General features: G+C 53.0%; 1 protein-coding gene across 1 annotated transcript; it reads right to left on the bottom strand.

The window, feature by feature from the left end:
* Positions 1-10,307: 10,307 nt before the first annotated feature.
* LOC112297367 (lymphotactin-like) lies at positions 10,308-13,721 on the bottom strand. Its single transcript, XM_024552178.3, has 3 exons — positions 13,513-13,721; positions 11,478-11,592; positions 10,308-10,620 (listed from the first exon to the last, which is right to left on the bottom strand). The coding sequence occupies exons 1-3, from the start codon at positions 13,571-13,573 to the stop codon at positions 10,464-10,466; spliced, it is 333 nt and encodes a 110-aa protein (XP_024407946.2). The 5' UTR covers positions 13,574-13,721; the 3' UTR covers positions 10,308-10,463.
* Positions 13,722-14,598: the final 877 nt, after the last annotated feature.

The following is a 14,598-nucleotide window of genomic DNA, read 5'->3' on the forward strand; positions in this document are numbered from 1 at the left end:
CTTTCGCGAACTGAACACACCGATATGACCACTCTCCACAACGAGGAGCAATTTCAACGGCACCAAGCAGCCCACTTTGCAATTTAATGCCCCTCTCCAGCGCGGCCGGTACTGGGGACCACGCCTCTGGTACACGGAATGTAGACTTTGTGGTAGAGTCACATTCATTATGCAGATACCAGTTTTCATCCAAACGTACAACGAGTACTTCCTCCGACAAGTATCAGGGGACGGCTGGCCTCAATGAGCTGCAGCCGATCTCACCACTGGACTCCTCTGCTGTCGTTGGTCAAAATATTTAAGTAACCCTGATCTTTGAGACCCAAGGCAACTCCTTGCAAACATGCCCTCAAGTTTAAAAGCAGTAGTGAAGTCACACGTCAGGGAATTCGAACTGAGGGAGAAAAGACGTCCCAAATATGATTAAACAATCACGGCCCCAAATAATGCGCGCTGTGCCTGTTCTGCTGACCACAGCGAGCAGCCACAAGGGCCCCTTGGCAGCCTGGGCAGGACGTTCCTGGCTGGGGCACATGCCTGCCCACCCTTCCCTCAACCCACTGTGATGCGGACACCCCTCACAGCTTCGCAGCGCTCCCTCGGGAGGATGCTGTCCTGAGGGAGGGAGTGAAGCTTCTTCCCAAACTGGGCAGCCATTGGTGGCCCCTTGAGGGCGGAGAATCCAGAGGGTCCATGCTCCAGGTTCCCTGCCCATGGCTGCATGTCCAGGGTCGGCAGCCCACTCACACCCACTCCGCTTGTCTGTGGCAGAGACAGACATCCGTCCTCGGAAGCCCTGAGGCACCCGGACGTTCGACGTCAGCGGAACAGCCCCAGGATCTATCGGGATGTCCAGCAGCAGGTGAGATTAGTGATTCCCCACAGGTGTGGGTGCAGGGTGGGTACAGGTGCAGGATGCTGTGCAGAGGCCAGGCTGGAAATGGCCCTAAGCGAACGATGGGGATTTGGCTGTGACATACACCACTCCCACAGCACTGGCATCCCGCTGGGACTCATGTCATCCCCTGCAGGGTGTCAGCTCTTCAAAATGACAACAGGACGGAGTGAATGCTTCAGCCTCACAACCCTCCCTGGGCCACGTGTCCATCGTCCTTTGCTGCGCCTCCTTCCTGTGCCCCCGCCTTGCTGTCATCGGAACCGCCCGCCACACGCCCGATGCACGTGTGTGGTCCACGCCTCCTTTGGACGCTGCGCCAGGCGCTGCCAGATGCTGGGCACAGACGTGGGTGGAGCTGAGTGGGCCTTGACTTTACGGTCTGGAGGAGAAGCGGGTCAATTAGAGAATCCACAACAATACCCTGGTCTCTTACACTGCCATGCCTCTTTCGGTGTATGTCTCCCCGCTGGCTTTCAACCCTCACCCGAGGATACTTTTTCTTCCTTTCTTTAACTGATTTTAGAGAGAAAGGAAGGGGAGAGAGAAACATCGATCGGTTGCCTCCGGCACGTGCCCCAACCACTTCCTGGAGTAGGGGAAGATGCTCCAATCCACGGAGCCTCCTTGGCCAACTGAAATCTCCTTCTCCAAAGTGCAAGCTTTCCTTGAGCCCTGCAGTCACCCCACATTCACAGTGAACACGCCAGCATCACCAAACCATCTAAGTGCACGGCACCCGCGAGCTTAACACAAGGCGGACGTCCAACACCGATCCCAGCGCCTGTCCCACGGAGCCGGGAAGTAGCCTCACCCCGCACGGAAGTGTGGGCAGCCACTAGCGTTCCGGTGGGGCTGATCCTCTGAAACAAACACACTGTCACCCTCCTCGGTCCGTTCCACTGACTGGGCAATGACCAGTCACCTCTGCTTCATTAGGCTGTCATTCCATCCCCACGTGCAGACACTACCTCCACCATGACACTTTGAATGACTGAAGTCATTCCTTTTAACAGTTCTGATTCAGCAACTATGCCGCGGGCACAGACTCTGCAGAAGCCCTGGGTCACGGCACAGGAAATACAGACACGAGTAAGACCTGGCCCCCGACGGCGAGAACTTCCCACCTCTTTTGAGGAATAAGAACTTCACAAATATCTGCAACTTGGGACAGAGTAAAATGAATGTCATAAAAAGAAGACCCAGGGGTTAAGAACCCCCCAGTCGGATCCAGCTGGAAGAACAGGGGCAGTCTCTTGGGGAGTGTGGCACCTGAGATGACAGTGACGATCGGAAAAGGCGGTCCGAGGAGGCAGAGTGTCCCTTTCCGATGGGTGGACACTTATTTGGCCCTGGCCAAAACGTCCACAGGGACCAGGTACCGAGGACCTTTAGGCGTGGATCGAATGTCCCTGCGGGTGTTTGGACGAGGTTACATGTCCCGCAGAGCACTCCCCAGCATCATGGAGAACAGAAGCAAAGCTGCAGGAAGAGGAGAGTTTAGAGACCTTCAAGCAAGCACTCAGTCCCAGAGTCCCTAGCGTGACACCTCATGCGTAGCAGGTGCCCAGCGAGCGCTGGCAAGTACCTGGCGGATCAACCACACAAAGGAACCAGAGTCTGCAAGCACCTCGGATGCACGCGCACACGTGTGTGCGCACACACACACACTGCAGAGTATCGGACACTTCCAGAGTGGGGCCCCACGCTGCCACAGGCCACAGAGACAAGAAGCCAGAGGGCCGAGCCTCTCTGACTGCGTCGGGCTGTGAGTGGGTCACAGTTTTGCTCTTCCGAGATTACAGATCCGAGTAGATCGTGGTCTCCGGTGTCTTAAAGAATGCACGTCCACTGGTGCTCCTGGCATGTAATAAACGGTACCTGGAAAGGAGTCTTGTGCTCAGGTGACCTCAAGGGAACCCTGAGATACGTGAGGTCTTTTCCGCGGTGCTTCTCAGAGACGTTGATGTGCCCTGTGACCGTCATTCTCCGAGGGGATGGGAGACGGTCTGGTCATTCCCTAAGTATAGCTGACTGTAGCATCGTTGTTTCAAAATGCAGGCCCTCGTGGTACAAGGGTCCATAGAACCTCCATAAGCTGATGAGTCATATGCAATTATTAAGAAAATATAGAAAATAAAACCGTGCTTTGCCTAAATGATGAAGACCAAGGTCTCACCCAGGAAATGTCAGCGTCCAGGAAATTCTGGACACGCTTCACGTCCCTGCCCCGTTTCCATCCGCATGCTCTCCTTCCCACCCACTAGGGACCCGAAAAGCCAGCACTCGTGCAGCTGCGGAGCCTTCGCCGTGCGCCAGGCTCAGGTTTCCGTCCTAGGAGGTCAGTCCTATTGCCCCAAGTTCACAGAGAGGCAACCTGAGACACAGAGAAATCGAGCGTCGCCTACAGTGAGCAGGGGAAGCCAGCATGCAAATCCAGGCGCAGCTGAGCCTGCCAACCACCCCACCTGTATCCGAGAGAGAGAGAGAGAGAGAGAGAGAGAGAGAGAGAGAGAGAGAGAGACAGACAGACAGAGAGACAGACAGAGAGAGAGACAGAGAGACAGAAAGAGAGAGACAGAGAGAGAGAGACAGAGAGAGAGAGAGGTAGCAGTGACCACCCCTCACTCATCCACCTCTCTACCCCCGCCCCCGAACCCAGTCTTCAGAGAAATGGAAATCCAATCTTCCCTACAACATCCATGGGTTCTAAGATCCCCTCAGCCTGGCCACCCTGGCTCTAGAATATAAAACTTTTTACAATTATCTCATTCAGCAGTTCCACCTTGATGAGAGAAACCACATTTTCGGGAAGAAGCCCTTGCAATTACTCCGGGCGACACAGTGTGACGGGAAATCAGCCTGTGTCCCCTGTATCTGACTGACATTTCTTCTGGAAGTGAGGGGGCGGAGGAAGCTTTCTGTCAGCTGCGATCCCCTGTGCGTCCTTTCTGGCCTCCGAAATAACGGCGTCAGGTCACTGCGCCGGCCTTCGGCCTCAGCGATCTGTCCCAGTTTTTACTAGTTCCTCCCAAAGACAGAAAAAACGTCCCTTCGGCTTCCTCCCCCAACTCCCTCACCAACCCCCACCCTGCTGTCACGCTTGGACACTCTCCATTCCCACTCAGAACCTTTTCTGTCACCTCGTTCCTCTTTTTCTGTCATTAGGGATTCATCTCTCTGCTCCTCTCTGCCTCCCACAGCCCAGTGACGAATCCCGCCGAAAATAGCCCCAGTGACTCACCCAGTGGATACTGTATCCATATGTGCGTTACTTTTTTTTCCCCGGGGGGTGGGGTAGGGTGCAGAGAGAGTTTCACAGATAGTCTTATTTTTACCTCATCTCTGCAGAAGAGATGGTCTGTCAAAAGGGAATTCAAATGGAGTTTGGGCTTTTGTCTGGATTACTCCATCATCAGCTTTTTACTTTCCCAGGTCTCTTCTTTCTCCTCGCTGCTGCTTTCTTGGGGCTCTATTAGCAAGCACCCCAGAAACTAGACTAAAATCATACCAGTCAGGTATGCTGTTTCTTAACCGGGCACCCAAGCTGGCAACCTCAGGGTGGCCTCAATCCGATAACGGGCCCATTCCCCACGTCCGGCTGATGGGTGTGTCATTCCAGTCTTGTCTCAGCACTCACTGCCGTTCCCACGGCCACCTCCTTCAGGCCACCGCCACCTCCAGCCTGGACTGACACCACAGTCCCCTCAGTTAGGACTCTACCCCTCGGACCTCACCACATTGCCCCCTGGGGCCCTCTGCGTCCCCACCTTTGTCCCAGCCCCCGGGGTGGGCTCAGTCTGGCCTCCTGCCCTCTCCTCGGTGACCCTGAGCTCGGCTCCCGGGCCATCCCCGAATCGAGCCGGTTCCCTAAACAAGCCTTGGCTTTCCTGCCTCTGCACATGCATCCCTGGGGCTCCCCTGCCCCAGCGTCTCTGCCTGGCGGGCTCTCCGCGGGTCCCAAGGTACAATTCTCATGTCACCTCTTCCGATGCCGCCAGGCCAGGTTTGGTTGGTCTCCATCTGCGTTCCTCTGTCTTTTTATGATAACAGCCAGCGTTCGGATGTAGATAATGTAATACCTACCCCACAAAAAGTATTAGAAGCCTGAGATGCCCTGGGCGTCGTGCCCGGTCCCAGATACATGGAGATCTGATTTGCAGTCCCCACTCCAACTACTAAGTAAGCGAGACGATGAAGAAAAACAAGCTGGTATTTCAGGGTGATGCGAGCCATCACACAGGTAAGCCCCGGGCTGGTGGGCACACAAGAGGGGCGTCACCCAGGCCGGGGACCTCAGAAAGGTCTTTGAGAAAAGGCGCCCTGAGGGGAGCCATTTGGAACAGCCACATGGGCGCGGCCATGGCGATAGCACTTTCTCCCCACAGTGACGGGCTTCGTGACAGCAGACCAGGCCCCACACTCCTTGTCCTCTGCGGGCTCTCCGCAAAGACTCAGGGGACTGAGTAGGTCAGCAGAGGCTGGTCTGCGAGCTTCCAACACCCACCGATGCCCAGTCCGCTCAGTCTCACCTGCCTCCTCCTTCCTCCTGGTGGCCAGCTCCAGCTTGGCCCCACAGATTGAACCTTGGCTTTGCCCATTAATGACGCAAATAATACGGTGCTTCCCACAAGGCAGTGCTCTCCCATCCCAGCCCTGGCTCCCCACAGCTGAGGCACCAGTGAGCGGGATCACCGCCTGAGGTCCCTGGACTGCACCCCAAGCCGGGCCGCCACATGCACTAACAGGAGCCCTGACTAAGCAGAAAAGGCTCAGGAGGAAAGGAGAATCATGCCGCGTCAGGCCAGGCCAAGTTCAAAAGTCCCCAGGTCCAGAGCCACCAGGAACGGGCCTCCCAGCCCCCCTCTCAATCTCTGAGCCTCACAGCCAACTGGTCTCGTTCCACACAGCCTTTCCCTCGAGGCGCACACACCCTAGCCTGGCGGATGGAGGCCCAGTGATGTCCCCTCCCTCACCCTCCCCTCCCTCCTTTGTCCCACCTTCAGTCTGTCCCTCAGCCACATGAAACCACAGCTGACCCTTGAAAAACACAAGTTTGAACATCACAGGTCCACTTACACATGCATTTTTACCAATAATACTGTAAATGGGGTTTCCTTACAATTTTCTCAACATTTTCTTTTCTCCAGCTTACTTTCTTGTAAGAATACAGTGTAGAGTATATATGACATACTAAATATGTGTTAGTCAACTGTTTATGTTGCTGCCAAGGCTTCCAAGGTCAAGAGGAGGCTGTGGGCAGTTGGGTGTGGGGGGAGCCCAAAGTTACCCGTGGATTTCGACTGCCTGGCGGTCAGTGCCCCCGACCCCTGCGTTGTTCAAGGGCCAACTGTACTCGCATTCCCTTCCGCATCCAAACTCTCCTGCCTGCAGGCCTTTCCGTCCGCCCAATTCCCTTTGCCCGGAATGCACCGGAACCCCCTGAATGGCTCCAACACGCCCTGCGGGTCTCAGGGTAACGGCCGCTCCCAAGGGGCGGCCTCTCCTGACCCCGTGCGCACACTCAGACCAGCATGGGCGGTGCTGTGCGCCCACACCCCTCACGCTCCGCTTCATGATCATCGCACACATGACACTTTGTGGCAACTGTCTACTTACAGGTGTGAGCTCCCTGAAGGTAAGGACGGCATCCAGTTTCCCATCGCACCCCGGGGTCCACAAAGGCGTCTGGAACGGCTGCTTCGGGCTCCCAACACGCCCCTCTTGGCTGAGGGATAAGTGAAGGAATCCTGGGGAAAGAGAGAGGGCGCATTTTACCAGAACGGAAGCTCCGTGGAGGCAGGGACTTTGTTCGGCTCACAGCTGCACGTGAAGATAACATGTAGGCCTGAGTACTGTCTTCGCAGGTCTTCAGGGATCTGGGTTCCGTCCCTGCAGGCAGTAGCATGCACGCAGGCCACACCGCCCCGGGGCTCAGATGTGAGCTGCACCCCTCCCAAGCCAGGGCCTCGTTATCCTGAGTCGTTTTGTCTGTCACTGGGGCCTGTTAGGTGATTAAACATCTCGACCTTCGCAAAGCAAGGAAACAGTTCTGATTGCGTAGTCCAGACTACCGGAGCACTTGCTGGGGAACACAGAGCAGTCCCACAAGATGGGAAGCTGGGAAACCCTGTGGGCAGCTGATGGAAGAAGAAATAAATGATAGAACGTTACAGAAAGCTACACGCACAGCCGCCTGAAAACAGCCGCATAATTACACGGACAGGAGAGAGCTGGCTGGGGCGAGCGTGTCACAGAGGCAGCCGCAGGTAACGTCCAAAACTGACAACCCAGGACATACGGGCTTTCCCACAGGTATTGGTGAGTGACAGGGGCTTCCAGGAGAACCGGCATCTCCGAGAGTGAGGGCAGCTGTGTGTGAGCAGGAGCAGTAGAAGGAGAAGAGGGCGGGGCTCTTGGTACTCACAGGAACCCTCTTGTACTATTTACACTTCTGACCGTGCTCACACATTCCTTTGATAAAACAAAAACATGTTTAAAAAATTGCACAGAAAAAGTCAAATGGGAAGTACCCATATGGTCTTCAAACACTTTTAAGTTTACCTAAAACTTGTGAGACTCCTGATATAATGCACCTGGGCTCAGGGAAGTCCCAGGTATGACGCCCTGGGAAGACAGACCCTTACCCTGTCACTCGGCCTCGTGAGGCCGGGACATCGGGGGACGTCCATGCCTGAGACCAGGCTGGTTTCTCAGCGACCACGTGTTCTTCACCCAGACAGCCCATCTTGCTCCTGCTCAGGTTTCTCAACGAGTTAATTACTGTGATAGTGTTGTTCTATCGAGCACCCAGAGAAGGATAAAATACGAAACCAATAAAATCACAGTGGGGGGGGATTTCCTAGTCACGACAGAAAATAGGGGGCAATATCCTTCTAAGAGGGTATCTTCCAGGCATTTCTTATTAATTACAGTAATTCAGAATTACGTAGGAACTCAGAAGTCCTTGGAGGGAACATTCTCGAGACAGTCACTCATCTCTGCCTTGTCTGTCGCTTGCACGTGTCTGCATTCTCCCCTGTGCTGCCAGCTGGTTTACACCCCAGGCTCGGCTCGGAGCTCCTCCTGCAGGGCAGACACGGCGTTCGCTTATCTCGGTTTATCCTGAGCTCGACACAGAACCTGTCCCATATAAAGTACAGAAAAATGTTTGCTGAATCGAACCTGCTTTTCATACAGTTTATGTTGTGTTATATATAACTTGAGGAATGAAGAGAGAGAGTAGAGAGAGAGCAGAATAAAGGAAATCATGTGAAGTATTCTTTCTCCCATTTATCCAACAAATATGAACTGCCTGCCCCCCCCAGTCTATACTGGGCACTGGGGAGCTGACATAAATAATACACGTAAGCCCCCCAAATTTGAAAACACATATGCATAAAGATACATGTACTCCTATGTTCATCGCAGCGTTATCCACAATACCCGAGACATACGGACAACCTAAGCGTCTTTCAACAGACGACTGCATGAAGATGTGGTGCATGTATGCGGTGGAACACTATTCAGCTATAAACCAGATGAAATACTGTCATTTGCAACAACATGGATGGACCTTGAGACCATCATGCTAACTGAAATAAGTCGAGAATCACCTGATTGCACTCATGTGGGATATAAAACAAAAAGCAACAAACTGAAAAAACAAACAAACAAAAACCAAGCTCACGGATACAGGAAACAGCATGCCGGGTGCCAGGCGGAGGACGAAGAAGGTAAAGGGGCCAAACACTCGGAGACAGAAGGGGACCAGACTCTGGGTGGTGGGCACGCCACGGAGTCCACAAATGTCATATGATAAAGACGTATGCCTGAAAGTCATGTAACGTGATTAACCACGGTTACCCCAATACATTTAATAAAAAAGGACGGCTAAGGAAAAATGAAGGAATACGGTCTGACTGCAGGGGGCCGTGAGGAGCCCAGACAGGCAAAGGAGCGATTTCAACGCAAATTAGTATGTCTCAGGTAAAAGGTAAGTATAAGATACCCCAGGTGCACAGGGGAGGGGTCGCAGCCCCTACGACAAATATATATACAATCTCAGATTGTTTCTTTGAGTTGAACTGAAACCCAATAAACCTCATGGGTACGATTAGTAGACTCAGGTCCTACCTAAACGAATTCGGAACCTCCAGTCAATTAGTTCAAAGTCACATTCGCTACGTGGTTGAAAGCCCCAGGGGTCATATACACCACCTTTGATATCAGGTAAGTTCACAAGACGCGCACACCTGTACTCTTCCACATCCCCCATCATATTATCTCATGAAAACCGCCAAGGTCCGGGAGATGCTTGGGAAACACGAATGCACGTTCAATCAGGAAACCACAGCCCTTGTCTCCTATGACTTTGCTATGTCCCGCCCCCGATAAAGCAAGTTCTTTACTCTCAGCATTTGTTCTAAGACCAGCTGTGAAAATTATGGTGGGCAAATGGCACCATAAGAAAAGACGGAAGGCCGCCCTTTGGCCAGGAGGCAGGTTTGCATGGTTTCCGCTCTGGTCACTGGCTGGATAACTGGAAGTGAGCTGCCCTCAGTTACGCTACGGAAGACCTTGACATTGCTGAGGACTGCACATCAGCCAGGACCTTGTCTTCCCCTGAGACTGTCAAGGCCTGGCCAGGTCTTACTATTACGAGTCAGATGGAACTGGACGTACGCACATCGCCAGTTCCTCGGAGAGCAGAGCCATGAACATGAGTCAAATCGGCAGTTTACTGACAACGCAAGAGAGCGTGAGTCTGGGTGTTACGTGGCCAGAAGAACATCCGGCTAAAACTTCACTGCGACTCACAATCGCATTCAAGAAACGTTCCAGGTGACGGGGTGAGGGCACTAAAAGCAGAAAAGCGTGACTTGGGTGACAACTAGAGCAGGTGACAGTTACCGAAACCACAGAAAGGCAGCAAGACCACCGCCCAGTCGGACAGCATTGGGGTTTTTATTTGAATAAAGTATCTTTTCACCAAACGTCTAACCTAAGCTACCCTGACAAATAAAAGAACTGACAAGCCTGCCTTTTTTTTCCCCTTCCCCTTCCGTAGGAGAGCAAATGAAACAGAGAGAAGAGAATCTTCTCCAGGTCCCACGAGAGTGAAGCCACTTTTCAAGCAGTGGACCCTCAGAAGGGGAACCCCATGACAGCTGGATTTTTCCCCTTATTCCACGAAGAGAACCCCATTATGAAGATGGGGGCCACTTGTGGCTGGTGGACAGAGAACTACAGGTTGCACCTCTCACAAGAACTGCCCCCGACGCCTCCCCACCACGGACACCACCGCGGGGAGACACAGTTGGGACAGAAAAAGAACATGCATGACATACTACCCGTCCCAATGCGCAATGAATAGACTTGGGGACGATTCCTAGTAATAAATATTTATTAATCAGAGCAGCTAAATGAATATCAAAGACATGAAAAATAAAAATACAAGGAAATAATTTGACACAGGCAGCATTTTCAGAAAAGGCGAGCATAATTTAATGAGTCCGTGCGCTCGTAAACAGAAATCAGCCGGCTGGCGCGGGAGGGGACAAACCCACTACCGAGCCTGGGTCGCCGCTGAGTTGGTGGGCTGCTGGGCACCCGTGGGCTTGCTCTGGTTGGTGTTTTTTCTGTTGGCCACGGTTTCAACTGCTTTCTTCACCCACTCGACTTGGGGGTCGGCACACACTTTAAGGCCACGTTTGGTGATAAATCTGCAATGCAAGGAAAAGATAGACCACGTCAGTCCCGTCCTCAAAGCCTTGGGGCCGGGAGCTCAGATCTGAGCAGCCATAAACGGTCCTGCAGGAATCGCTGAACCCTGAGGCCATATGTGGAACCCCCTCTTCTGCCACCTGTTTCAACACGGAGGAGAAACGCCTCCAGGTCGCACCCAGCTCCCCGGCTGGCCGTGATGCCCAGGCCCCTTCTCTCGGCAGGGCTACCCAACTCTGTCACTCGACTGGACAGCAGGCATCACCTGGTCCAATTGTGACATATCGCCTGCTCCTTCCAATCTGAATACACTCATCTCATTGCCTGAACAAAGGGTGGTGACTGTAATTTCTCTGGGTAAAGTTGTAGATGCGTGTTGGGAAGAGCTGCTACTCTGAAAACGGGATCCTGGAGAAGGAATCGTGCCGCGTAGGCTAGTTTCTGACACATTCCCTTGAGATATGGCAACTGATAAAACGTGGCGCCCACACTCCAACACACCCTCTGAAAGGGGGGTGGGGGGGATTTTCACACGAGTGTGGCTACAGGGTCCAGTCCTGACCTGAACCAGCCCTCCCTAACCCTAACCCCCCGAACTGGGCACAGTATTCCTCCTGTTTCCATCAGAGTTTCTTGCTAAAATCAGAAAGGAGGACATTCTTCATTCGGCTGTCCCGTGTTTGCCGCAGCCCTTACGTGGTGCTGGGTAAAGGCACGGTGAATACGGAAAACAAGGGGTAAAGCTGCAGGTGAGTGCAGGGCTCACTGCCCCCTTGTGGACCTGCCTTCCCTGCGCAGGGCGGGCGGTGGCCAGTGTGCACGGGCCCCGGGCCCAGCTCTGGGGCCAGAGACTCACATGACTGCGCGCACGGGCCCCTCCCGGATGGTGTAGGTCTTGATGGTTTTCACTGGCAGGCGCCGGGACGTCAGACTCACGCAGATTCTCTGCTCCAGGACTTCGCTCCCCACACCTGGCAAGGCAAACCCGGCAGATAAGTCAGTAAAACATCATTCCGAACAGCACAAACCTGATAGTGTTACAAGTAAGATAGTGAGGGGTAAGGTGATGAGGAGGGACCTGACGGAATAAAGCGAAGTATTCATAAAGAATTCATCCTCAACAGAACGGCCCAAGGGGAATCGAACGCTCCCATTTAGAGAGCCATCGTGCGTGGGTGAAGAGAAAAGAGCGTGAGAGAGTTAATGACCCCTATGGGTTTGGTAAAATCTACGTGCGGGTTTTCTGCTCAGCTGAAGGGCATTTGCTTCCCAGGGAAATATTCGGCTAAAAGGCATCTAAGTAGCGCCGGGGGGGCGCAAGTTGGATCTGCGGTGCTGCTGGTGCCAGGCGGCTCTTTTGAAAACGTGGAACCAAACCAAAGGTGTCTGCCAACCTTGCCCCTCTTCGCTCTCCCCCTTTCCATCACTTCCACTTCCCATAGGCCCATTCTTTATCCTGTCTTTATCCTCTGCCAATTTACTTTTCACTGCTGAACTGTCTCTGAACCCAGTTTGTCTACTTGAGAAACATTTCCTCTGGGAAATAGCCTACGAGGACCCCCAAGACCCAGAGAACCCGACTGGTGTCTAAATCCCTAAACCTCCTGACTCTCAGCCACGTGTGCGTGTCTGTGTGACCGGGGAAGACGTCACCTTGTCACCTCTGGCAGAGCTGACTCAAAGCACAGATTGCCTTGCCCCTGGTTGTGCATAAGCAGCTCAGCCCAGTGGGATTTGAGGTGGTCACTGAAGCAGAAAACTTGGGAATTGGAGCCCCGAGTCTGTGGTGCTCCTCATTTTCTAACGGGGCGCTGTCTCCCTGCCTAACCCCAAGGTGCCAGCCAGTGGCCCATCTATGAGGTCAGCCAAATGCCAGCTGTGCTGCCAGACTGGGCCTCGTTTACTTGTCTTAAACTTCATGTGTCTCATCAGTAGTTTTCATTTTGCTCACGGCTTCAGGGAGGTCCTGACGTTGTCACCTCTAGTCACAGACACCCTTGGGGACCTGTGACCAGAGAATCTACAGTCCAAATAATAAGTCTGCCGATGAGGAGGCTGAGAATTCACCACAACAGGAATTACACCCAAAGGATATAGTCTCTCTTATTCCAGAGCCACAGTGGAGAGAAAAAAAATCCTTCAGGAGACATGGCTAGAACACGCAGGTAAAGCCCAGGAGACCTCCGTCTCAGAGGGGTGCCTCCTGCGGGTTTGTTGACTGAGTATCAGGCATCGATCTATTTGTTAGCACTTATCCTATGGTCTCTTACAAGCTGAAGAAATTTATCATAAATGGGAGCAGCATTCAGAACAGTAATCATAGATTCTCCCACATACTTGAAGGTAATGTTGATTTCCTCACAGGGAGGTGCGAGCTTCCAGTCTTTCTGTCCAACAGCAAACACCGATTTGCTTCAGAACACACCCGCCCTGCCTCACCCCCACATTGTGACTGAAGTCTCAAAAACTCGGAGACTTTACCAAGATCGGTATTACACAGGCGTGACAATTGTCCCACTGTCTCACAGCTAACATCAATCAAGAAATCACTGCTTGTGAGGAAATCTGATAAGCAATCCCCAGATTGATTTCCTTCTGATCCCAGGGGAGAGTATCTGTCATCGGAGTCGATATATAGGTGACTGAGGCCCAGAGAGATGAAGAGATGTACCCAAATCACCCGATTAGGGAAAGCAGGAGGCCAAGTTCTGTCTCTGGAAGCCACAAGGTCCCCTAGAGTCAAAATGATCATTCCCATTTTGCACATGGGAAGTTCGAGGCTTGCCTTGGGGAAAGCACTCCACTCCAGCCTGACCCTGAGTCAAAGCCAAGCCGTGTGCCCACCTGCCTGCCTATCTGCTCCTCATCCCAGGAACAGCCTTTCGACTTACCTTCCACGACATAGGTGGCGAGGCAGCAGATGCCAAGGAGGGCCAGGACGAGAGCTCGCATGGCTGCGGTCCTGCTGGGCTGAGCTGGGCTGAACTGGGCTGAGCAGGGCTGAGCAGGGCTGAGCAGGGCTGAGCTGAGAGAGGATGAGCTCCAGCTGCTCCTGAGCCTCTTTTATCCCCCCGATGGTCAGCGCACTTCCTGTGGTATGAGGGGGCTTCCGAGGTGGGTGTGCAATCGTGGAAAGTCTTTGCAACACTGATGCTTTTTCTTTTTTGAAAAAAAAATTCCCCTACTCACATGAACCCCGCCCCCTGCGGCCTTTTCCTCTTCACCTGTGGTTAACGCATCAGTGAAAGCAACCTTATGGGTACAACAGGTGCGGTTGTCTCCTCTCCTGCCACCAGCCTCAATTCAAATCTTCCACTGCGCCTGCGGGCATGCCCCGGAGCCATGTCACTGTCCCCAGCGTGCAGACGGTGTAAAGGAAAGGTGGTCACCATGGTCCCAGGTTCCCACCTGTGACACGTGACAGGCTGTGCCATGAGGCTTCCACTACCAGGGATCACGGGCCCCTGAGACCATGCACGGGGACTCCCTTCCGGAGGGGAAGGGACGTGGCTGCCACTCCGCACTGCTCCTGCCTTTGCCTTCTTTTCCGTCTCTCCTCCCTCCATGGCCCTAGTTCAGGTCACGGCCACTTCTCTGCACCACCCTCCCCAGGGGCTCAAGAGACATTTAAATCACAGTGTTTGGAGCTCGTCTGGAGGCACGCTTCCTGTATGGCAACGTTAGACATGGATACCTTCTAAAAAGCTTCTGGAAAGTTGTCCTGACATGAACGTTACTTTGAAAAGAAAGAGGGAGAGAGAATTTTCTATAACTAACCATTCTGACAGTCTTCATTTTTAATGTTTTTCCCGTGAGTCTCTATGGGTGCACCTATGTTTGCATCATTGTGACAATTATAAATACTCTTTTTACACCAAGGTAACTATCCTTCTGTGAGTAGGAACTCACACAGACCCTTTAAACCATGTCCTTTGAACTCGTTGTACCAATCCCATCTACTAGGCAAATTTTCCTTA

This window comes from Desmodus rotundus, chromosome 12 (assembly GCF_022682495.2).
Source record: "Desmodus rotundus isolate HL8 chromosome 12, HLdesRot8A.1, whole genome shotgun sequence".
Taxonomy (NCBI): domain Eukaryota; kingdom Metazoa; phylum Chordata; class Mammalia; order Chiroptera; family Phyllostomidae; genus Desmodus; species Desmodus rotundus.